The 26,820-nt window shown below is 38.7% G+C and overlaps 1 protein-coding gene across 1 annotated transcript in view; it reads right to left on the reverse strand.

The window, feature by feature from the left end:
- Positions 1–26,820, reverse strand: part of LOC145393857 (calpain-A-like) — a 214,627-nt gene that overhangs the window by 17,627 nt on the left and 170,180 nt on the right. The window contains exons 32-34 of the mRNA XM_080267913.1: positions 22,818–22,953; positions 11,527–11,654; positions 10,852–11,047 (exon numbers count right to left, since the gene is read on the reverse strand). Coding sequence (XP_080124039.1) covers positions 10,852–11,047; positions 11,527–11,654; positions 22,818–22,953 — 460 coding nt within the window. The remainder of the gene's footprint in view (positions 1–10,851; positions 11,048–11,526; positions 11,655–22,817; positions 22,954–26,820) is intronic.

Here is a 26,820-nt window from a genome sequence, read left to right on the forward strand (position 1 = left end):
GAGCACACACACACACACACACACACACACACACACACACACACACACACACACACACACACACACACACCAACAAAGCAAGGAAAAAGTGGAGAGGGAAGTGGTTAGGGTGTTGAGAAGTAAAGAATCTTTAGTTAGAGATGTAGCAGATAAGAAAAAATGTATAATAATTTCAGGAGTTAAAGAAAAATGTATGATAATAAGATCAGACAGAGAAAGAGAACTGAGTACGGTTAAAGAAATAATATCAACAGTCATGGAGGAAAACAACGAAGCTCAAGAAGAGATTGAAGAGGTGTTTAGGTTGGGAAAGTACAAGGAAGGAGGGGCAAGGCCATTGAAGGTAAAGTTTAAGTCCCAAGCAACAGTTAACGAAATTATCAGTAGAACATGGAAACTATTGGATAAGGAAGGGTTTAAAAATGTTTGGATAAGGAGAGATGCAAATGAGGAAGAAAGAGCTAAAATAAAGGACTTAGTAAAGGAAGCAAAGGTAAAAAATGAACAGAGAATGGAGAAAGAGAAGACAGTGTTTTATTGGAGAGTCATGGATCAGATGTTAAGGAAGTGGTACTGGTGGAGAGAAGGAGAAAAGAGGGTACAGAAAACATCAAAAATCATTGGAAGGTGGCATATACTAACGTTGATGGTTTAACATCGGCAAGGTTAGAAATCAACGATCTTTTAAGGATACATGAACCTGACGTTATGTGCTTTGTAGAGACCAAGTTAAGAGAAGATATTGATGTTCATATGGGAGATGGTAAATACAAACTGTGGAGAAGAGACAGAAAAGAAAAAACCGGAGGAGGAGTGATGATAGCAGTGAAGAACAACATAAATGTAGAAACCGTGGAAATGGGAGAAGGCAGGGCCGAAGTGATAAATATGAAATTAGAAACGGGAGAGAATAACAAGCAAGATATGGCAGTAGTGTATGTTCCCCCTAAGACAAGAGCATGGAGTGATGATGAATACCAGGAAATGCTGTCAGACATGGCATGTTATTTACAGAAACTGATTGAGAAAAGCAGCAATATAATTTTAATGGGTGACTTCAATTGTAAAGAGGTGAACTAGGAGGAATGGGACTCAGAAGGCAGCGAGGATTCGTGGGGCACTACATTATTAAATATAGCAATGATCAATGTGATGATGCAATGGGTTAAAGAAGAGACAAGGTTCTGAGGTGAGGACACACCAGCAAGACTGGACTTACTGTTTACCAAAGAACCCGATGTAATAGAATCCTTGAAATATCAGTGTCCTATTGGAAAAAGTGATCATGTGGTCATTGAGTTCCAGATGATAACAGGGAACGTGGAGCCAAGAGACGAGCTTTATAGGCAGGGAAGGTACAACTTTGGGAAAGCAAACTTTACAGGACTGAGAACATTTTTTGAAAATGCAGATTGGAGAAAATTCAGAGAAACAACAGAGATACAAAGGAAGTGGGATATTTTTCTAGACCGGTATAATTCAGGAGTGGAAAAATTTGTGCCAAGAGTAAAGGGGAAAGAAAACAGGAAAAAAAGAGTGGTTTAATAAAAGGTGTATGATAGCATAAAAAAAGAGAGACACAAGGCGTGGAACAATTGGAGAAAGAGAGGTAACAACAGAACAAAGGAAGGATATAAAAGAACTGGAAATGAATACATAAGAATACGCAGAGAAGAAGAGGGGAATTTTGAAAAAGGTATAATACACAAATGTAAGGATGAACCCAAACTGTTTTATAGATTTGTTAATGGCAAACTGAAACAAAAGGAAGGAATCACCAAACTGAAAGAAGAAGGAGAGGTCTATAAGGATGCGACAATGCAAGCAGAAATAATGAACAAATGTTTCCAGTCAGTTTTCAATAATGAAAAGGAGTTTGTGGAAGCAGAGGTAGTGACTAGAAATGTAGTGATAAAAGATATAAAAGTGGAAGTACAGGAAGTGTATAAACTAATGGAAACTCAAGATGTAAGGAAAGCCCCAGGACTAGATGGAATCGCTAATTGGGTACTGAAGGAATGCAGAGAACAACTGGCAGATAAGATTCACAGTTTGATTGTGTGTTCTCTGGAAGAGGGGAAAGTGCCTCAAGACTGGAAGATGGCAAATGTGGTACCAATTTTTAAGGGAGGAAACAAGGAAGAACCCCTGAATTATAGACCAGTGTCCCTAACCAGCATGGTCGCAAAATTGTGTGAAAGAATTCTGAAACATAGATGGATAAAATATCTGGAAGAGATGAATATTTTGGCTGATAGTTTGGATTTAGAAGTGGAAGGTCATGTGTTTCCAACTTGTTGAGTTTTTACTCAAGAGCGATTGACGTGCTTCAGGAAAGAGAAGGTTGGGTGGATTGTGTGTATTTAGATTTGGAGATGGCCTTTGACAAGGTACCCCATAAGAGACTAATGTGGAAACTAGAGCATATAGGAGGACTGAAGGGGAACCTCCTATAATGGATGAGAGACTTTTTGAGAGACAGACAAATGAGGACAGTAAGAAAGGATAAGATGTCTGGATGGAGGGAAGTAACAAGTGAAGTCCCACAGGGCTCGGTGTTGGCGCCAGTAATGTTCCTGATTTACGTAAATGATATGGTAGATGGAGTGAACAGTTATGCAAGTCTGTTTGCTGATGATGCAAAGATCATGAGGAAGGTAGAGGTCGAGGAGGATTGCAAAATGCTGCAGGAGGATCTGGATAGGATACACGAATGGAACCGGATGTGGGAAATGAAATTCAATGCAAAGAAATGTAAAATATTGGAAATGGGTAAAAGTACCAAGAGGCCATCATTGAATTATTTGATGGGTAATGAACCAATCACAAAAGCGAGAGAAGAGAAAGATTTGGGTGTGCTGGTCCAGAACAGTTTGACACCTGAAAAACACATTAACAAGACAGTTAGAGAGACGTATAAACTCCTGACTAATATAAGAGTAGTTTTTCATTATATGGATGAGGAGATGATGAAAAAATTGATAGTGGCCATGATTCGCCCCAGGCTGGAATATGCAACAGTAGTGTGGTCCCCACACAAAAAGAAAGATATAAACAAGACTGAGAGAATACAAAGAACAGCAACCAAGATGGTCCCCAGTCTGGCAGATCTGTCGTACAGAGAGAGGCTGGAAAAGCTGGATTTGCCTTCCTTAGAAGAAAGGAGAAAGAGAGGCGACATGATTGCAGTGTTCAGGACCATGATGGGAGTAGACAAAATTGACAAAGAAGATCTTTTTTTATGGGATAAGAGAGTAACAAGAGGACACGGGATGAAACTGAGGAAGCCAAGCTGCTTGAAGGATATCAAGAAATATAGTTTTCCTTATAGATGTATAGACCTGTGGAATAACCTGGACAAAGAGATCGTCCAGTCTAAAAACTTAAATGAGTTTAAAGCTAAATTTGACTTATTGAGAAATAGAGACGGGACCCAACGAGAGTAGCTCATTTCCTGTACATCACAATTAGGTAAATACACACACACACTTTGACATTTAGATACAAATCACACACACACACACACACACACACACACACACACACCGTGCTGGGATTGGCAGTCCCTTTCCCCTTGTGACCTCTATTTCCTTACCCAACATTCCTTCTCTTTCCCTAAGGACTTCCCACTTCACCTGTCCATTGTTTCTTTTCTTTCTCTCCATCCTTGTGCCATGATCTGCAATCCGTTTCCTCTGGGACCTCATATTCCTTACACTATCTGCCCCCCCTACCATCCCTAGCCAATATCTCACCCCCCCCCCTGCCTTCTGCTATATATACAAGAAATGTGGTGTATATTCAGTAACTGCATTCTGAGGAAGCCATGAGGCGAAATGTCAATACTCACTGTGTCCCACATTGGTGTCTTTTTCTCCAATTTGTCAAAGAACAGTTTATAAAACTTCATGAATGACTTTTATTACCACTTACTTTTATCAAACTTATCGATATATCATTTATTAGTCATTTCATAGCACAGCTGCACTGTTTGCAAACACATAAATGTTTGCTAGTTAATGCGCTTAGCCCGTGACTTCGCTGATCATCATAAAAATATCACTACGTCACTTGTATTTTATCACAATAACTCACAATATACTAAAAAATAACACTATCAGCCACTCTCGTATGATATCAAAGCAATCTGGTACGTATACTATTATCAAGTACTAGGGTAATTATCAGTTTAAAAGTTTAACCTCCAAAGTTGGAGTCACTCATCCACCAAATGAATTTTTCCCTATAAGGTATGGGTATCAATTAGTGCGATATCAAACAGCGCACACTCGTGCATCCACTATTTAGGCGCATTAATTGGAACCAAGGTGTGTGTGTGTGTGTGTGTGTATGTGTGTGTGTGTGTGTGTGTGTGTGTGTGTGTGTGTGTGTGTGTGTGTGTATTTACCTATTTGTAGTATACAGGAATTGAGCAATGCTCGTGTTGTCCTGTCTCCATATCCACATTTATCAAGTCTACCTTTACACACATGAATGTTTTTCTCATGCACCACCTCTTTGTCTAAGTTGTTCCAAATATTTAAGTATTTACCTAATAGACCTAATTGTGATATACACGGAATGTACTATGCTCGTGGGTTTCCGTCGCTGTTTCTCAATAAGTCAAATTTAGCTTTAAACTCATTTAAGTTTTTAGACTGGACGATCTCTTTGTCCAGGCTATTCCATAAGTCTATACTTCTGTAAGGAAAGCTATATTTCTTGATATCCTTCAAGCAGCTTGACTTTTTCAATTTCATTCCATGTCCTCTTGTTGCTCTCTTATCCCATACAAACAGATCTTCTTTGTCAATTTTATCTACTCCCACCATGGTCCTGAACACTGCAATCATGTCTAACCTTTTTCTCCTTTCCTCTAAGGAAGGCAAATCCAGTTTTTCCAGCCTCTCTCTGTATGACAGGTCTGTCAGACTGGGGACCATCTTGGTTGCTGTTCTTTGTATTCTCTCAATCTTGTTTATATCTTTCTTTTTGTGTGGGGACCACACTACCGCTGCATATTCTAACCTGGGGTGGATCATGGCCACTATCAATTTTTTCATCATCTCCTCATCCATATAATGAAATGCTACTCTTATGTTAGTCAAGAGTTTATAAGTCTCTCCAACTATCTTGTTAATGTGCTTTTCTGGTGACAAACTATCTTGGACCAGCACTGCCAAATCTTTCTCTTCTGTCCTTTTTGTGATTAATTCATTACCCAACAAATAATTCAGGGATGGCCTCCTGGTACTTTTACCCATTTCCAATATTTTACATTTCTCTACATTAAATTTCACTTCCCACGTCTGGCTCCAATTGTGTATCCTATCCAAATCCTCCTGCAGTATTTTACAATCCTCCTCAACCTCTACCTTCCTCAAGATCTTTACATCATCAGCAAACAGACTTGCATAACTGTTCACTCCATCTACCATATCATTTACGTAAATCAGGAACATTACTGACGCCAACACCGAGCCTTGAGGGACTCCAATTGTTACTTCCCTCCATCCAGACATCCTATCCTTTATTACTGTCCTCATTTGTCTGTCTCTCAAAAAGTCTCTCATCCATTCCAGAAGTTTCCCCTTCAGTCCTCCTATATATTCTAGTTTCCACATTAGTCTCTTATGAGGTACCTTGTCAAAGGCCTTCTCTAAGTACACACAATCCACCCAACCATCTCTCTCCTGTACCATGTCAATCGCTCTTGAGTAAGAGCTCAACAAGTTAGAAACACATGACCTTCTACTTCTGAATCCAAACTGACATTCAGCCAAAATATTCATTTCTTCCAGATATTTTATCCATCTATCTTTCAGGATTCTCTCACACAAATTTGCGACCATGCTGGTTAGAGACACTGGTCTATAATTCAGGGGTTCTTCCCTGTTTCCTCCCTTGTAAATTGGTACCACATTTGCCCTCTTCCATTCTTGTGGCACTTTCCCCTTCCAGTGAGCATACGATTAAACTGTGAATTTTATCCGCCAGTTGTTCTCTGCATTCCTTCAGTACCTAATTAGAAATTCCATCAGGTCCTGGGGCTTTCCTTACATCTTGAGTTTCCAGTAATTTATACACTTCCTGTACCTCCACTTTTGTATCTATTATCACCGGAACATTTCTAATCACTCCCTCCCTTTCCACAAGCTCCTTTTCTTTAGTGAAAACTGACTGGAAACGTTTGTTCATTATTTCTGCTTGCATTGCCACATCCTTAAAGACCTCTCCTTCTACTTTCAATTTGGTGATTCCTTCCTTTTGTTTCAGTTTGCCATTAACAAATCTATAAAACAGTTTGGGTTCATCCTTGCATTTGTCTATTATACCTTTTTCAAAATTCCTTTCTTCTTCTCTACGTATTCTTGTGTATTCATTTCTTGTTCTTTTATATTCTTCCTTTGTTCTGTTGCTATCTCTCTTTCTTCAAGTGTTCCACGCCTTATCTCTCTCTTTTTTTGCTATCATACACCTTCTATTAAAACACTCCTTTTTCCTGTTTTCTTTCCCTCTTACTCTTGGTACAAATTTTTCCACTCCCAAATTATAGAGGTCTAGAAAGATATCCCACTTCCTCTGTATCTCTCTTGTTTCTCTGAATTTTCTCCAATCTGCATTTTCAAAAAAGTTTCTCAATCCTGTAAAATTTGCTTTCCCAAAGTTGTATCTTCCCTGTCTATGAAGCTTGTCTCTTGGCTCGATGTTCCCTATTGACATCTGTAACTCAATGACCACATGATCACTTTTTCCTAAAGGACGAGAGATATTTTAATGATTCTATTACATCGGGTTCTTTGGTGAACAGTAAATCTAACCTTGCTGGTGTGTCCTCACCTCGAAACCGTGTCTCTTCTTTGACCCATTGCGTCATCACATTATTCATTATTATATTTAATAACATAGTGCCCCACGAATCCTCGCTGCCTCCCGAGTACCATTCCTCCCATTTCACCTCTTTACAGTTAAAGTCACCCACCAAAATTATATTATTGCTTTTCTCAATTATTTTTTGCAAATAGCTAGCCATATCTGACAACATCTCATGGTATTCGTCATCCTTCCATGCTCTCGTCTTTGGGGGAACATACACTACCGCCATATCTCTCTTAACATTCTCTCCAGTTTCTAATTTCATATATATCACTTCAGCCCTGCCTTCTCCTGTTTCCACAGTATCTACATTTATGTTGTTCTTCACTGCTATCATCACTCCTCCTCCCTTTTTTTCTTTTCTGTCTTTTCTCCACAGTTTGTATTTACCATCTCCCAAATGAACATCGATATCTTCTCTTAATTTGGTCTCTACAAAGCACATGACAACAGGTTCATGTTCTCTCAAGAAATCGTTAATTTCGATCCTTGTCGATATGAAACCATCAACATTAGTATATATCACCTTCAATTTATTTTTGACATTTTTAATACCCTCTTCTCTCCTACTCTCTGTCCGTACCACTTCCTCAACTTCTGATCTTTCCTTCACTTCTATTTCCTTAAATACCACTTCCTTACTTTCATATCCAATACTCTCCAAAAAAAAGTATTACATTCTTCTGTCCTCTTATCATTTTTTCCTTTACTTCTTCCTTTAATGATTTTAAAACTTCTCTTTCTTCTTCATTCAGATCTTTTCTTATTATAATATTTTCCATCCCCGCCTCTTTGCTTAATTTCCAGGTCACTTTAAGTATCTCATTTATTACACTTTCTGATGTAAACTTGACTCTCATTGGTCTTGTTTCCCCTTCCTTATAGGGCCATATCCTCCTTACTTCCTCAATTTCTTTTACCCACTTGTCTCCTTCGGGGTCAATCTTGCCTAATATTCCTCTCAACAAGCTCGTGTCTCTCTCGAGTCTTACAAACCTAACCTTTTCTTCCTCTTCCCTGTTTCCAAATACTACCACACATCTGTTCCTTTCTACAGTTTCTCTCACTGTTTTCTCTTTTTTCTTCAGTATTTTCACTACATTTTCTTCCATTTTTTTCTTGTTCATTTCCCTTTCTTCCTGGATGATCTCTCTTAAGCTGACCACTTCTTTCTGTTCTTCTTCTACGTGTGCCCACTTTGCCTTATGCTCTTCTAATACACTACTCACCTTCTCCGTTTTATTAGTACTCTCTTCTAGTTTCCTCCTCAATTCAACATTTTCACGCTTCAAATTTCTAATCTCTTCATTCGCTGTTTCATTGGATTGGATCAGACTCTGTATGGTAGTTTCCGTATTTTCAGACACATCCTTTATCACTAGATTCTCTACTTTCTTTTCAAGTTCACTAAATCTCATAATTAATGTTTTAACCAGGTCCATGACATTGGTATTTGTATCAAATCCTTGAAATTCGAGTCCCTCATTGTTTACATTTTCAGCCATGTTTGATGTTGGTTAAGTACCAAAATAGCTGTTACCGAAAAAAACTACAAACATTCATGTATACTCTAGCCAATAAATCTTTACATTTTTGGTAGTCTATTAACTTTCATTATTTTAAATTTAAAACAAGACCTTAGGAGACAGGACAGACAAAATTCCTGAAACTACTTAAGGTTAGCAGCGATGGCTGGGACGTCTGCTCTCTCCGGACGTACGTACGTACGTATGTGTGTGTGTGTGTGTGTGTGTGTGTGTGTGCCACTCAGGGATCAGTGAGGCTGGTCACTCTCATCTTAAATGTCAGGACCAACTTGCCTAGCCCTGGGCTTCTACGCTCCTCATGGGACAATGTAGGATTGGATGGATATATATATATATATATATATATATATATATGAGTGAATTTTTCTATTTGAAGGTTGGATTGAAACAAGGATGTGTCATGTCTCCATGGTTGTTCAGTCTGTACATGGATGGGGTTATAAAAGAGATACACTACAAGGTGGGGCAGTGGATGTTGGAGCCGCCCTAGTGAGAGAGGGCAGTGTTTGGAAACTCCCTGTACCGTTGTTTCCTGAAGATACTGTGCGTTAAGTGAAGATGAAGGGGAGCTGCAAGGCTTGGTGGATAAGTTTGGGAGAGTGTGTAAGAAAAGGAATTTAAAGGTGAATGTAGGGAAGAGTAAAGTGATGGTCTTCGAATGAGGGAAAGTCAGTGAAGGTACAGTGAGATTGGATTGGGAGGATATGGAGAATGTGAGTACGTTTAAGTACTGTACTTGGACAGTGTGATGAGTAACGATGGAAGTTTAAAGGGTGAACTGCTTGCAAGGGTGCAGCAGGGAAGAAAGATTGCTGGTTCCTTGAAAGCAGTGATAAGAAACAGGGAAGTGTGCTTGGAAGTGAAAAAGTTACTACATGACAGTATTGTGATACCAACTCTAACATACGGAAGTGAAGCTTGGACCCTGATGGAGGGACAAAAGTCAAGAGTGAGAGCAGTGGAACGAGTTATTTGAGAGGAGCATGTGGAGTCACATGGAGAGACAGACTGACAAATGAGGAAGTGAAGGAGTGTTGTGGTGTTGATGTGAATTGATAGGAAGTGTTAGGAGAAACATATTAAGGTGGTTTGGCCATGTGGAGAGGATGGAGAGTGAGAGACTGACAAGGAGAGTGTATGTGAGGTGGAGGGGGGGGATAGGGACAAGGAGGCCAAGGATGAGATGGAGGGATATGAGAGAGGGGGGTGTGAGCTGGAAGCTGGGCAGATAAATGGCGGGGGACAGAGCAACATGGAGGCGATTTGTAGTGGCTACCACTTACAGGATTAAGGCATCTGGCAATATATATATTTATACAAAAGTGAAAAAGTTACTACATGACAGTATTGTGATACCAACTCTAACATACGGAAGTGAAGCTTGGACCCTGATGGAGGGACAAAAGTCAAGAGTGAGAGCAGTGGAACGAGTTATTTGAGAGGAGCATGTGGAGTCACATGGAGAGACAGACTGACAAATGAGGAAGTGAAGGAGTGTTGTGGTGTTGATGTGAATTGATAGGAAGTGTTAGGAGAAACATATTAAGGTGGTTTGGCCATGTGGAGAGGATGGAGAGTGAGAGACTGACAAGGAGAGTGTATGTGAGGTGGAGGGGGGGGATAGGGACAAGGAGGCCAAGGATGAGATGGAGGGATATGAGAGAGGGGGGTGTGAGCTGGAAGCTGGGCAGATAAATGGCGGGGGACAGAGCAACATGGAGGCGATTTGTAGTGGCTACCACTTACAGGATTAAGGCATCTGGCAATATATATATTTATACAAAAGAAAGAAAGGAAAAAAAAAAAAAAAAAAAAAAAGGAAACTGAGAACTAAGTGAATGAAAAAGGTAGGGGGACTGCAAAAAGGTACAGTGGTGCATTATGGCATGAAGGGTTGTAAGTATACACATATATGTCTGAGGGTCCTTTCATTGAGGTCATCCAACATAAGATGTGGCATCAAGCAGACAGACAGACATAAACTGAAAACTCTGACTCATAAAAACACTCACTACCGACTAAAGCACATTACAGAGAAAAAAATGTTACAGTTTTTGGACATTCCCCCAATATGCATCCTCTGTTCTATACAACCCTGCCCTACCTAGGATTGTTCCTCACATCACCAGTCCTGCTCAAATCCCTCCCACTCACTCACCTGCCTTGCTTGCTCTGCTCTGTCCTCACTTACCCACACTGTCTCATACTGCCAAATCCTCTGTACCCATACTGCCCTTTCCACAACTCAACATCCAACTCTATCCACTTACCAACCTCATCCTGACTTACTCTGCCCACAAACTCACCTCACCCTCTCCAGCCCTGCCTATTTTCCCATCTCGCCCTGTTCTGCCCTACTCACCTTACTCTATTTTACCCTACCCACTTACCTGCCAATCCCACATCCATGTTACTCTACGTCACCTACCCATCATGGTCTTCAGCTTCACTGCGCACATGATGTAGTCATCAAAGGAGATCTTGCCCTCGCGGTCACCGTAACGCAGCATGAGTGCATTGCACACATGGTTGTTGAGTCGGTATCCAGCAGAGTTGAGGGCCTGCCGCAGCTCGAAGGAACACAGCTCACCGGAGTTGTCCTTGTCATAGATCTTGAAGGAATTCTGTTTATGTGCAGAAGCAGAGTGTTTTGTAGGTATCATGTAGCATTTTCTTCTCGTGATGCATTATTATTACAGGTCTTGTGATATGAAGGATGAACATGGTTACAATGATAATAATAGGCAGAGCTTTGTATGTACAGTATTGCAATATGAAGTATTTTCTTATATTATTATTCTGATGTTAATGGTGGTGAAAGTGATAATAATGAAAATGAAGATGATAATGCATTTAATTTGGTACAAGGTGAGATAAATTAAACAACCAATGAGACTGAGTGGAATACATATGATGTTAAAGTCACCTTAGGATGTATGAACCGAATAAATGAAAATGGTGGAATAATTTCAAGCTGCTCCTTTTTAAAAGTATGACATATATCTGCTGAAGCTAAATACAGAGAATTAAATGAACCATAGGTTAACTTAGGAATTTCACTGGATCAGGAGTTATGATATCATGGAAGCTCTCTCTCTCTCACCTTCCAGACCCTGATGTCAGTCCAAAGCTGAAGGAACTCCTGTAGTCCCAGCTTGCCTGACCGGTCCACATCCAGCATCGCAATCATGCTGCGACACACGTCCTTCGAGAATCCCTCAAAGTTGAACTCTGGGGAGGGCAAACAGGGATTAGTGTTTGTCTTAAAGGATAACAGAAATGAAACCTGATAACATACAGGTACTTCAGGATGTTTGAACTTTGAAGTTGCAAATGCAAACTGACATGAGTGGATATTTAATTTAAATTCTACTATAATACTAGTTTAGTATAAGAAATCTTCTAGTGGTAAACAATAAGAGATATTTTACAATATTTCAACAACAGAATTTATACTACAACAGTTTAACAAATGCTAGAATATCGATACACAGACATGCTAGGTAAACTGGAGATACAGGTACAGTACTGTAATTAATTTTTAACAAATTTCAATGCGTCCATTTTAAAAATAGGACTGTGCTTAACTGGCTAATAGTTTTCAAGGTTCCATGATTTAACACTTATCATGGTATTAATACATGCTATATATTAAAGAACAATAATCTTATGGCCTTAAAAATACATTAGTTTTTAACAAGTTAAAGTTTAAGTACAGTACTAATTTAAATATTAATTCTGAAAGAGATACCATAATATTAATAAATTTTAGATGTTCTCATGTCACTGCCTGGAGGAAAATATTTAAGTATTTAAATTGTGAAATGAGGTTAAATGAAATGGAGTACTTGGGTTGCAAGGCACAGAGGGGGGGATAGGAGGGAACGGGAAAGTTCATGCATGGATAGTGAAACTTCAGGAGGGAACTGAAGTTAAGAATGCTGCTAGTTTTCACAAAAGACAGGAAGAAAACAAGTAACTGGGGAAAAAAGGAAAAAGGAACTGGATACAACCCTGGATGTTAGTGGGTTAGCATGCTTGGATTTTAGAAGTAATATACTGGTAGTATGGACCAGGTGGCAGAATGAAAGTGAAAAAGACAGAGATATGGGGAAGGTGCTATTTTAGGTGAGGATAAAGAAATGGGGAGAAAGGGAAAAAAGGTAAACAAAGGGAAAGTGCTATTCTGAGAGAGAGAGAGAGAGATGAGGAAGATACTAGCCTCGAAGTGGGAGGAAAGAATAAGAAGGAAAAGTATAAAGGAAGGAATGTGGATGTAAATTGCAAGGATGGATATGAGATAATTTAAGGGATTACAGGCTGAAGTATAAATCTAACTAACAAAAGAATGAGGGCAGAAGCAGCAAGAAGGAAGAGAGGAGAAGATGCATGAACCAGGAGAGAAGAGAGGAAGAGAGGAATTAAAAGACCACAGACAAAGAAGTTACACAGGTGAGGAAAGAATAAGAAAAGAAACAGATGGGGAGGTGAAGATTAATGAAGCAGGAGAGAAGGATAGGAAAGGTGACTCAGAGGGTTACAAAATATGATGCTAGTATTTAGGAGCGAACAGGAAGAACAAAGTAAAGATCAGTAAACGAAGAATGGAGAGATGGAGACTGAATTCAAAGAATCATAGACTTAACAGTGACAGGACAAGGAAGAATAAGGGGCATGGGGTACAGATAAAGAAGATTAGAGGAGGAAATAGGCTGAAACAAGTAAAAATGAATAATCATAAAAAATGGGACGGAAAAAGCATTAAACGGGTAACTAACAATAATGGAGGCCATGTGAGGGAAGCATGAGACAATAAGCAGGGAAAATGAGGTTAAGTGTTGATGATACATGAAGGAAGGGATGAAGAGATGCTCAACAAGGGTCAGAGGCTGCTACAGTAACCATAATGTCATCAATAACAAAAAAAAAGAAAAACATAAGTGTAGGGTCACGAGTCACGATACCAAATACAAGTACTTGTACTGTATGTCTGAAAACAAAGGTATTGCACAAAGCCACATAAAGTGAGCCACCACTACTGTATGCTGCCTACAAGCCTCCCTACTTACGATGAGACAGTGATTTTCTTGAACATGCATGTGTGACTACAGTGATGCTTACTAATTCCACCTCTGAATCACAGTTTCTACCCAATCTCTATTCCTATCACTCGCTGGAGGGGTCATGGCCAGGACTTCACACCAAAGACCCACTGTCCAACACTAAGGCTGAAGTTCAAAGTTCTGCTAGACTACATGGGGAAAGGTTGGTGACATTACCTTGTTCAGTCTGCAAAAGCTCTGAACAACCAATAACAAGTCTTTGTTCATTGTGAAACCCTGCATATGACTTCCTTTTGGCCAGAGATTAGAGGGTGGACAAAACTATGATGTACTCAACACATTTTGATGTTTATGTTATACTTCTTAGTGCAGTCTACATACCACCAATTTAACAGAGTTGTGTGACAAAGATGAAGCACAAATATGTTCTTTAAGTTATTTTTTTATTATTCAGATTATTGCAATGTAACAAAACGGATCCAGAAGCATGAGATCCACAATGAAGAGTTGTATATCTTCGACAGTACTGCAAAACCATACACTTTTCACCCTTCATATACAATATTTAATATACTGTATAATTAAAATCCAGTGTTTCAAAATTTGGCGCCTCTCATGATATTTTTTAAATCTGCATTCAGTTTTATCATGCAACTGTAATATTAGTACACAACAGCATTAACTTTAATTCCCCAAGAATAACACAGATTACACCTTAAAGTATAATTATAAAAATTTTATCAGATTTGAGAGGAGACAGAATCAGGAGTTCCACATGGTGGTCCATAAATCAAAAGTTGTTTACCATAGTTTCTGTTAGTTACTGGTAAGTGTCAGTGCTGTACAAAGCCTAACACCTACATCCCAAAAATGCTAGCAAGTGTCAGACATTAGGAGGAAGCAGGGTCTTTTATGCATTACTACTGTACTATCTCAGAAATTTATAAAAATACTAGATGATTATTATATAATGCCAAACCTCCAGCAAAATTGTTATATCACACAACTTTTGTTACAAGGTGATTAATAACTTGGTCAAATTTCACAGAAAAATACCTGCAATGACCTTCTTATTTTTCATAAACTACTGGGAATAATTAAATAGTAAATACACCAATTCTGTACCAATTCTGTATTTGTTAACATGATAATGCCACAACTTATTCACTTTCAAATCATTATTTGTCTGCACTGTGAAAAACAAATCTCAAATAGTGCAGTCCCTTGCAGGTATAAGATGGATCATGTGGTATTTGATTTTGTGATCCCCCCTACACAGATGATAATCTGAAAGTGTTGGAGAAATACTATACACTGATCTGTGCAAAGTATTCAATGATATCATCCACAATGAATCCTTTAAAGTGATTGATACTTTGGTATATTACAGCATTTTAGTTACTGTTCAGTTCAGGAGAAATTTTTGGTTATAGAGGGGCAAAATCATCCATACTGTCTGAAGCATGGGGATTTGGAGTGTATCATATTACCCACTTCAGCTCAAAGCCATCTTTTTATTATAATCTGTCCATCACAAAATAATTTTGCACAGCTTTCGAGAGACCTCTTGTAGCAGTGTAGTTAGTAACTATTTCCATTATTATGTTAAGTAATTTTTTTTCCCTCACCACCATATGACTCTTATTAACTCTTTCAATTTGATACTACAGTATTTTATATATTTTAGTGGTCTAGTGGGATAGACTGCACATTACTGACCGCAAGGTCTAGTGTTTGATCTAACCCAAGGACCACTGGCTGGTTCCATGAATGGCATGGAGTCGCAAGGTGCTACACACTGCAACATTACCTTAAAACTATTTTGCTCACCTCAGGCAAGATCTCTCATACTAAAAGGGTTAATTAAGGCTGAATTTGACCACTACTGTTTGAAACATACCTTCTAAGCTATACACAATAATCAAGAAAGCTAAAATAAATTAAAAAGAGGTCATCATATGTCAAACAAACGCTTCCTCCCATTCACTTGCTAGCACTGAGGGCCGCCACCAGACAGCATGCAGGCAGTGTGTGTGGTGTTGCCCACGTGTCTTACCGAACACTGATGCCCGCACGTCACCATAACACACGTCACAAAGAGACAACATGTGGAGTCATGAGTTAGTATGTCTGAAAACGTGGGACATGGGACATACTTCCTAACACTGACAAACACTAAGGTAGTCACTTGTTTGGTTAACAGTACACAATCATAATAATAATGTAACACAAAAATACTTCAAGCTATTCACTTATTAGCTTACTAAAACAAACTTCTTGTACTAATAACACTCTTCCGGCTTCTTATTACTTTAGTTATTAGTACACAAACTTCACAATGAGAAAAAAAAATATGTAATTCTAAACTACATCAGTATACCCACTGCAAAATGTATTGCAACACTCATTCCTCTTGGATAGAGCCAAAGTTTTGAAAGATCTTTTGCATTCTCCTAACTCTGGAATTCACCAAATGATGTTTGACTGTACTTATTGACTCTCCTAGATCCACTCGCACACTGCCTGTCACAAGCCTTCAGTGCTCATGAAGCTCCCATCAGAGAAGGGTGCATGTGCATTGTTTCCAGCCCTGCCCACCTGATTATTGCCCACCTTTAGCAAAGGGAGGCAATACAGTTTTTGTCGATGTGTGTCTATGTGTGTGTGTGTGTGTGTGTGTGGGAAGTGGAGGATGTATTTATTGCCAAAATAGTGTGTGTGTGGGGGGGGGGGATGTATCTATTGCCAAAATAATTGAAAATTGTGAACAAATTTTTGCCAGACTTTCAGGAAATAGCAACTATGTGGATGTGCAGCTGCCATATATTTTTTAATATGGACTGACTTTTTGTGAAATGTGGTGACTGAATTCTATTGAGTTTTTGCAATTTTTTTTTTTTTTTTTTAATATGGATTAACTTTTTGTCAGAAGAGGTGACTGAATTCTGTAGAGTTCAGTGGCGTACCTGAGGGGGGGTGGGGGGTGGGGAGCTGTTTGAAACTGCCCCCATGCCCACAACTGAAGGGGGGCCCCCAAAAGCCTTAAAAATTTATAAGCTTAATATTTAAAAATATATGTACTTATCATCCCGACAATCCCGGCTGAGATAATAGGTAAGTTTTGAAAATGAGATATCTGGCAACTTGTAGCCAAGCAGTAGACCTAAACCTTCCAATACATTTGAGACAGGTCTCACGGTCCCAGTCGTCACCTGACACTGAAACTGGTGGGTGCAATGCCACTGGCTCTTGAAAACTGGCTTTTATAACAAACAGCAGTACTGTCTATGACTAATTGTGAGTATAAATTATTGGAAATACTTTCTATTATAATAGTGTATATCCATCCATCCATCCATCATCCAATCCTACGTTGCCCCATGAGGAGCGTAGGAGCCCGGGGCTAGGCAGTTGGTCCCATTTAAGATGAGAGTGACCAGCCTCAATTCATCCCCGAGTGGCATTACGTGAGCAATCAACCCCAACCACCCCTTGGATATAAACCTTCACCGGCTCAATCCGATTGGATCGCAATAATTATAAATATATATTAATTTTTCATTTTTGTAATTTTATAGAGTTGAGAGGATTACGGGACAATATTCAGAAGTTGCCATAACTGGTTTTTAATGACCAAATACATTTTCCTGATGTGTTTTACAATATTAATAATGCTTTAATGAATCTAGTAATTGTTTTTGGTGCTGATGAGTTAGGTTTACCTTAGATTAGGTTAGGCTGGGTAGGGTGAAGTTAGGTGGGTTGCTACATCGCAACATCAACATAAAAAATAATTATCAGTTTCAATAATAACACTGTAAAACACACGAGAAAAATGTACTTTGGTAATTAAAAACCAGTTCTGGCAAGGACTACGAATATTAAACTGTTACTCTATAAAGCCTGCCCACAGTTCTCTTGCAGTATACCTATGGAAGGCCCCAGCTTTTGGGGGCCCCCTGTATTTTGATTTTTGAATAAAATTTAATAATCTATTAAAATTTAAATCCATCCATCCATCCATCATCCAATTCCCATGTTGCCCCATGAGAAGCGTAGGAGCCCGAGGCTAGGCAAGTTGATCCTGACATTTAAGATGAGGGTGACCAGCCTCACTCATCCCTGAGTGGCATTACGTGACCAATAAACCCCAACCACCACTTGGATATAAACCTTCACCGGCTCAATCCGAATGGAGTGCAATAATTACCCATTAAACCACTAGGCGCCAATTTGGTTATATGGTTACCACCCAACATAGTAAATGGTTTGCTGGTGTACAGGAAACCACTTGGATTGTCACTCAGTATAGAGTCACCCACAGGTAGAAGGAAAAGGAAAGACTGAAGGGAAGAAAGACAAAAGAGGGAGTGTAAAGTTACCCGTAGGCAGGAGGATGAGCAAAGAATGAGGGAAAGAAAGACAGACGAGGAAGGACGGAAGAGAGGAATGGGCAGACACCCAAAGCAGCACTACATCGAGTGAGTGGATGGTGAGTGCCCCCACCTACCACCTTAAAATTTAAAACTATGTATAATAATGGTTGGAGTATGGGAGACCCATTGAGATAATATATTCCCTAGACGGGGTGCTCTATGTTGTGATCTATTGGCCAAGGTGAGGCAAGCGCCCGCCATCTTGAGTCTTGCACTCAGAGATTAACCCATACAGTCCTATTCATTTTCACTCCCCTCAAAATAGTATTTATCATTATATATCACAATCTAGTACCATTTCATTTTCTTTGAGCTATAATACTTTTCATTCTCATGTAAACTACAAACCTCAAAACCCAGAAAATATAGTGAGAGAAAAATATATAATGAATGTATCATAGCTGGTCCTTGTTTGTAAGGTTCTGCTGCAGAGTGAGTTTCCCTGGCCCAATTCCCGTTTTCAACCCTCCGATTACGAGAGATCATTTGTAAGCTCAATCAAAATCAATTAATGTTAGGCACTTAATGATGCCATCAGAGACATGATGTGGCCTTTACATTGGCACACTAGATTTCACTAGAAAACTCACCTATTATTAGAAAATTCACCTAATATTTTCACTTGATGTTGGAGGGTGGGTCCCGCAAAGAACCTAGCCCCCTGGGCCCCCAAATCTCTAGGTACACCTCTGGTAGAGTTCTGCTAAATTTCTTCATATTTGGTTTGTAGGTAACTTGTACCTTAGCCAACAACATATCTTGGTATGTACTGGCATTCAGTCCATGATTATTATTATTTTTTTTTTTACCCCTCTAGTTTATACCAATTCTTACCTGTGAAGAGCACGTCACGTGAGGAAGAGGTCAGAATCCTAACTTTACAAGAACAAAAGATCCCTGTTAAAGAAACTGCCAGACTGTAAGTGCGACACTGCAAACTGAAGGCTGCATAAAATGGCTTGCCGGTTGTTCAATTCATGCATTTAAATCCATGCACTGTACTGGCTGACCACACAAGACTTCAAAGGTCATAAATGCTCTTTTGAAGTGAGAAGTACTCAAGATCCCAAACATGACAGCAGCAGAACGACAGAGAAACCACTATGATATCCTAAGAATGTATCACATCACATAATTCAACATCATCCCCCAAGAGATGAACTGGCCTGTTGCCAAGAGGTTAAAAATAATAATAATAATAATAATTAAAAAAATAATAATAATAATAATAATAATCCATCTATCCATCCATCATCCAATCCTACATTGCCCCATGAGGAGTGTAGGAGCCCGGGGCTAGGCAGTTGGTCCCGACATATAAGATGAGTGTGACCAGCCTCACTCATCCCTGAGTGGCATTACATGAGCAATCAACCCCAACCACCCCTTGGATATAAACCTTCATCGGCTCAATCCGATTGGAGCGCAATAATTACTCACTAAACCACCAGGTGCCAAAATTTGGTTATATGGTTACCGCCCAGCATAGTAAATGGTTTCCTGGTGTACAGGAAACCATTTGGCTTGTCACTCAGTGTAGAGTCACCCACAAGCAGAAGGAAGAGGAGAGAATGAAGGAAAGAAAGACAGAAGAGGGAGTGTAAAGTTACCGGTAGGCAGAAGGACAAGGAAAGAATGAAGGAAAGGAAGACAGAAGAGGATGGAAGGAAAGAAGGATGGAGGAGAGGAAAGGGCAGACACAAGACAGCAGCACTACATCAAGTGAGTGGACATAATAATAATAATAATAATAATAATAATAATAATAATAATAATAATACTGTCTATCTATCTATCTATTGCCAGACACCATAATCCCATAAAGGGTGGCCATTTGACACTGAGTTAGTTGTTTTACAGGGAGGGGCACCAACCCACTTGTTGATACGTAGGGAGCACGTATGGTTTGGTTATATGGTTACCACCCAGCGTAGTAAATGGTTTCTTGGATTACAGGAAACCATTTGGCTTGTCACTCAATGTAAAGCCACCTGTAAAGGAAAGAAAAGGAATAAGAAGTGACAGGAAAGATAGGAGAAATAGGAAGAGAGGAGGGCAGGCACAGAAAAAGAATGATAAAAGCTAAGGAAGTAGGCGGCACTACATCAAGTGAGTGGATGATGGTCGCCACCACCTACCACAAATAATACTGTAATAATAATAATAATAATAATAATAATAATAATAATAATCCATCCATCCATCATCTAATCCTACGTTGCCCCATGAGGAGCGTAGGAGCCCAGGGCTAAGCAGATTGGTCCTGACATTTAAGATAAGAGTGAATAATAATAATAATAATAATAATAATAATAATAATAAAAACAAAAAAATAGTGTCGGTCATCTTGAATTTGCCCACTAATATTGCGATTGAACACCAGAACAGTAGGCATGTCATGTGGTGTACTGTGAGTACATTCAAGTGTGCTAAAGTAAGTGGTGCTAGGGGAAGGTGTCCAAGAACATACAGCTGGTACAACCATCACTATACCAGAAAAAAGTGGAAACACCCAAACAATTTTATGATCTGGGGCTCTTTTGGTGGTGTTATGGGAAAAAGTATTCTGCATTTCCTTCCACAGAATGTTTCAATGAACAGTGATTGGTATTTTCAAGTGTTAGAACAAAACAGCATTTACATGCAGTTTATGACAATCATGGTTGTAATAATTTTATGCAGGATGGTGCACCTTGTCAATAGTCCAAAAATGTGCTTATATTTGAATGACAACAATATTTATCATATGTAGTGGCCAGAGGACAGCTTAAACCTTATTCCAGCTGAAAATACTTGATCATACATGAAACAAAGCCATAATTCTCAGGATACCTCAACTCTGCTCCACCTAACAAAAGCCATGAAGAAAATAGTAATGCAAAACTAAAGTGTGGAATACAGTACTTACACAGTCTGTCTGATTCCTTGCCAAATTGTCAAATGCAATTAACTTTGGACCATCAGATATTAAGTAGTTAGCAACACCTTATCATGTTTTTCATAAAATAATTCTGTGTTACAACAAATACAAGGTACTGCAATGCTTTTTGCAGTGGGTGTGAGCACTTCTGTTAATGACTAAAAATTAATATGGATAAAGGGCAGCATCTAGTACTTTATATACCATTTACATCTATGTTCTCTCTAATGTAAGCAGTACTCACTAACCTACCTATTTCTTTTCTGAATAAAGAACCAGTAACAGGCTTTATAATAATCTCTGTGTTAAATGTTACCATCTCTTGTACAACTCCAATGAAGCTTGAAAATAAAAACACTGGCACCAAACTATGCAACACCCCAGCTGTTTCATACTTATCATCCTCATCTGACTTTATCTCACCTTAAATACATAGGTGGGGTCTAGTCCTTGCCGATATAGCATCCAATTTTGCTATGGTCTATATTAGAGTTTTCAAAACTAAGAACATGATAAAAAAAAAAAAAAAAAAATGAATGAGTGCCTTATGGATTAGATTTCTTCCAATTCAGTCTGTAATTAAATAGTAAACAGCAACAACTAATCCTTCATTATTCTAATGGGGTAATCCTCAAAAATATTCCACGGCAACTTTACACTGACTGTTTGTATATGATCTTCATCACTAGTTATTCATCATCATCATCATCATCTGGACCTCCTTTCCCACTCTAGGGCAGGGTGAAGAATAGCAACGTCCAGACAGCCCAAATTTGCTCAATCCAATGGGCCATGCTTCCATTCACTCAACATTCAAGCCCCATGAATACTGACTCTGTCTGATACAAAAAAAACATTCACCACATACTGTAGTTTAACATAAACGTATCCAACAGAGTCAATCTGGACGCCGTCACGTTAAAAAAGGATGCCAAATCCCTGATCATGCACTTCTCCTTACAATAGTCATCCAGCCAGCTCCATCTCTTGTCAGTCCCCTAGCCTCACTAACTTCCAAACCTCTCTTCCTCACACACTCATCCACCATATCCTTCCATCTTCTCCTTGGCCTACTTCACCTCCTCTCTCCTTCAAATTTGCTCGGATAGACCTTTTTCACCACTCTTTCGTTATTCATTCTCTCCACATGACCATACCATCTCAGTACACTCTCTTCAAGTCTGGTGTCCACAGACTTCCTCAATCCACACCTTTCACAAATCATATTATTTCGTATTCTATCCTCTCTCTGTACTTCACGTACATTCCTCAGCAGTCCCATTTCCACTGATCTCACTCTTGACTTTTTATTTTCATACCACACAGTAGTCTCATCCATATGTTAAAATTGGCAATAACACTCCTTCAGGTAAACCTCGTTAGTTACTACATTTCATTAAGTAACCAACAGGATAAAACATGGTACTACTAAACAATATCATAGTTACACTAGTCATCATATTAAGGTTTAACTTAAAACCACTTTTGTTTCCTGGACTTAAATGGGACTGCAAATTTAATTCACATATGCCATTTTATCCCTATCACCTATTAAAGCCTAGCACCAAAAACACAACACCCCAACATCCATCTCTGTTGAGTACGGTATCAGTTACATTCATCATCTCATAATAAATTAACATAACCTTGCCCCTAATGTCTTTACTTAAAACAGACTGCAAAATTAAACCATTCACTAAAATGGTGACTTATTCATTCATACTAACACCAAAGTATATTATTCAACTTACAAAGGACCTCATGGATGTTGAGAGTTAATGGAGAAACAGTAGCTTCAAACTTCTCCAGTCACACAAGTTCTTCCTAAGCTCAATAAAATCTTCTGGTGGTAGCATGAATAAAAATTTAAAAATGGACATCATTATAGTTAAATGGTTAAAACAGGCCACACCACTCAATCACCAAACATATTAAAGGCAGACGACACTAGAATCACAGAAACCCTGACACTCACCTCTCTTGAGTGCAAAGTCCAGGACATTCTGTAGTTCCTTCCAGTCAATTTCCAAGTCCTCGCCAGCAACCTTGCGGAAGAAGCCATTGATCCGTTCATCAGCCTCTGCCTCCTTGATCTCATCTTCTGGTTTGACCTGGAAACCACATGGTTCTTGGCTAAAGATGTCCATCCCCTTCAATATGAGAATGTCTCCTACTTTACTCTTTCTACCTTCAGATGATTTTATTCATATTATGATAAACATTTCTAACAGGAAAGGTTAAATATACTGTAATTTTCTTCAACTCCTCCACAACTACAGGGCTCTCCCGAAATGAATAAAATCATCTAACAGTTGCAAGAATATGCAATGACATCATCACAGTGAAGCAATGTATATGGTCATGGATGAATCTTTGATTCCTTTCTTTTTTCTCTTATTTCCCTCTGACGACGTAGGAAGGAACTGGGCTATATTTTCATGGACTCTGCAGGCTCTCTTACTGTGCTTTGTTAAACATCAAATATTAGTCAGCATATTATGTACTGAAAATGATACGGAAGAGACACTTGGGAGCCTCCTAAAGTAGTAAGAATACAAGCCCTTTGGTTTTAATAAAAATGTATTGTACTGTATAGTGCTGCTCAGAATACTGCACAGGTTCTCTTCATAAAATCCGTCACTATCATAACACCATTCTTGTTTTAGTCTCACCACCATCTGATGACAGCTTTGGGCAGTCCTCTCATAGTGAAGGAATTAAAGGAAACAGTTTCTAAATCCTTCACCACAAGGTCCTCATAATCTGAATAAAATAATCTGCGTGTTAGAAATATAAAAATTTTCATCAAGATCAGAAAGAAACTGGAGACAATTTAATAAGTAGGTCTGATGTTTTTACCAGTTTATATGGAGGATAAAGCAGATTTAAGATGGTTAAGGCCAGAGAGTAGTTCTGATATAAGCAAGAAGCATGTTATAAACAGATGACTGGCACTAGCTGTCTATGTCTGTAAATGCTGACAGCAAAGAAACCATCAATCCAGATGATGAGATACAACTGTGTTCATGTGGTGGCTTGTTCAGGTCTTACCACAGGCCTGTAATTTTCAACAGAATTTTAGGGGGGCTAGGAAAAATATATATACCTCCATACTACAAACTTCAGTTAAATTGAAGCACTTAAGTTTGCAGACCATCAGATATTTTTCAGTTTGATTCTACACGAAAGCTGATGTTTAACACGTTACCCGCGTTTTGAACCACTTCTGTGCCATTTGATGTCTTCTTTCCTGGCGTGTTGGTACAATGATGATACAATAATGAGTAATAAGTTGTTTTCACTTTTTCATGTATTTCACCTTCACAAATATTGACTGGGCAGATTTTTTGTTGCTGCTTCTACAGTAGAAGACATGTTGAATGGGATAATGATATAAGATTAGAGAAATGCCTATTTAGTTAGAGAATATATATCAGACTTCCAGTAGTGACTATTACATTTCATATAAATGTCAAACAATACTATTAATTGCACAAAAATATTGAAAAACAACACCGTGTTGTAAAACTATGGCCATGAAATGCAAATACACTTTTCTTGAAAAAAAAAAAAATAGTACATTTACTAATGATAAATATTTGTGATTTTTCACTGGAAGAAAAATGGAGTAACCATCCTTATTTTGAACAGTTCTACATTTACTTTGTTAGGAAACAACAACAAAAAAAAGTGCTGGATGGTTCTGGTTATTAGAAATTTGTTATAATTATAACTGATTAATTATAATCAATAATTAATTATGGTACTTATAATTATCCCTAGCTGGATATTGCCAATTACTATTATGACATTCAACATACCCAGCTATCATGGTACTTGGTTGTAAGAAACACTGCCTTCAGTGATGCAAAAAACCTTTAGAAGGTCGGTGAAGAGATTAGGCGGAGGAAAAAGGAAGAAGAAACAAGATAATAATAAAAAAAAGGTAGTGTTGGACCTTTGCTTGGATTTCCTTCAACTACCTAAATAGCCAAGTGCCACCCAGAACTTCATGACAGAGAATGGGATGGTAACAAACCACAGAGAATGGAAGCGCCAGATAAGGGTGAGCGGAGCCTGCACTACCTGGGCCAAAGTAGTACACTACCTCTGTGATCCACCAGTGGTGCATCATGCAATACAAGAAGAAAATATCAGGATATCACGTGTTGGACCACCCGTGACGCACTACTTTCATGAAGGCATATCCCTCACTGGTACTCAGTAAAGCAATGTAAATACTCTCACTGTGATAGCTCTATGCTGACTGATGGGAGAGAGTCCTATGAAACACAGCCTGAGAGAGAACTCATATTGCGCAAACGCGGTAATGTGTTAATGAGGCATGTATGTTTAGTGATGGAGGTGGTTGTTTAGATTAAAGGCTTCACTTTCTACCAGTCTGAACTTTCAGCTCAAACTGTGACTAAGTTTAATAATGTGGCCATTTTACATATTTGCTGCACTACGCTGCACCCTAATCAAGATTGTTCCTACACACCCGCGGTAGGATTTAAATTGAAATATACCACTCTGACTTTAATTTTTTGGTAATGACAAAATAATCAAAATTTAAGAACTATTATGATTTAGTTTATGATCAGTTTGGATCAGATTTAGAAATATTCAATCAAACACAAGCAGAATTGTTTGAATTTTTCAACAAAACTACTCCAAGTATTTCTTCCTTTTTAATTTTAAGTTCAGCTTTATAAGCCCTCAATCTTAGCTGAAGTTTTGAGAAATTAATATAAAGAAAACATTGGGGGGGGGCTAGAGCCCCCCTGGCCCCCCCCCCAAGAAATTACAGCACTGTATCATCACCATCTCACTGTAAAGTAAAGGTATCTCAGTACAGTATGTAAGTGCAGCATATACAGTGTCTAATGTACTCATATGGCACTCTTCTATAAATTCCATCCATCCATCATCCACCCCTATGTTGCCCCATGAAAAGCGTAGAAGCCCAGGCCTCTGCAAGTTGGTCCTGACAGGTAAGATGAGAGTGACCAGCCTCACTCATCCGAGTGGCATTACGTGAGCAATAAACCCCAACCATCCCTTGGATATAAACCTTCACTGGCTCAATCCGATTGGAGTGCTGTAATTACCAACTACACCACCATGCGCCAAAATCTGGTTGCATGATTACCACGCAGCGCAGTAAAAGGTTTCCTGGTGTATAGGAAACCATTTGGCTTGTCACTCAGTGTAGAGTTACCCACAGGCAGAAGGGAAAGGAAAGAATGAAGGAAAGAAAGACATAAGAGGGAGTGTAAAGTCGCCCGTAAGCAGAAGGACGAGGAAAGAATGAAGGAAAGAAAGAAAGAAGAGGATGGAAGGAAAGAAGGATGGAGGAGAGGAAAGGGCAGACACCCGAAAGCATTACATCGAGTGAGTGGATGGCGAGCGCCCCCAGTACTTGGAGAAAGCTTTGATATACAGTGCATGAATTGTAATGTTCTTGTGTCAGATAGCTAATATACTCACTCTGCATATCACAACCTAACAGGCATGTGCATCACTGAAAATCCTCAAGTTAATGCCAGATTAATCAATAAAATTTGAAAACTATAAACAGAATACTGTAACTACATGTGAGATCAGTGCAACTTACCTTTATCATGTTACAAACAATTGCAAATAACAATATTTATCAATATGAAAAACTGAAGCAAAGAATGCAAAAAAAAATAACAAACAAAAAAATAAAAGACACCACAAACAAACTTTAATCAGACAAACATGGAAAATCAAGGCCATTTTAGAACTAATGGGAATATGAGACTTCATTCAATAGTAACTATTGCAATCATAATAGCCAATGGCAATTTTAAGAGCCAATGGATTGTTAATACTGTCATATATACTGAAAGTCACAAAGTTTCATTGCTAAAAATTAAACTACAAAGAACATACAAAGATCCCACAACCATTACCAAACACTAAATCACATTCTTCACCAATAACCATAATAC

The sequence above is a fragment of the Coenobita brevimanus genome, chromosome 25 (assembly GCF_032717465.1).
Source record: "Coenobita brevimanus isolate Jiangsu-jjx chromosome 25, ASM3271746v2, whole genome shotgun sequence".
Classification (NCBI taxonomy): Eukaryota; Metazoa; Arthropoda; class Malacostraca; order Decapoda; family Coenobitidae; genus Coenobita; species Coenobita brevimanus.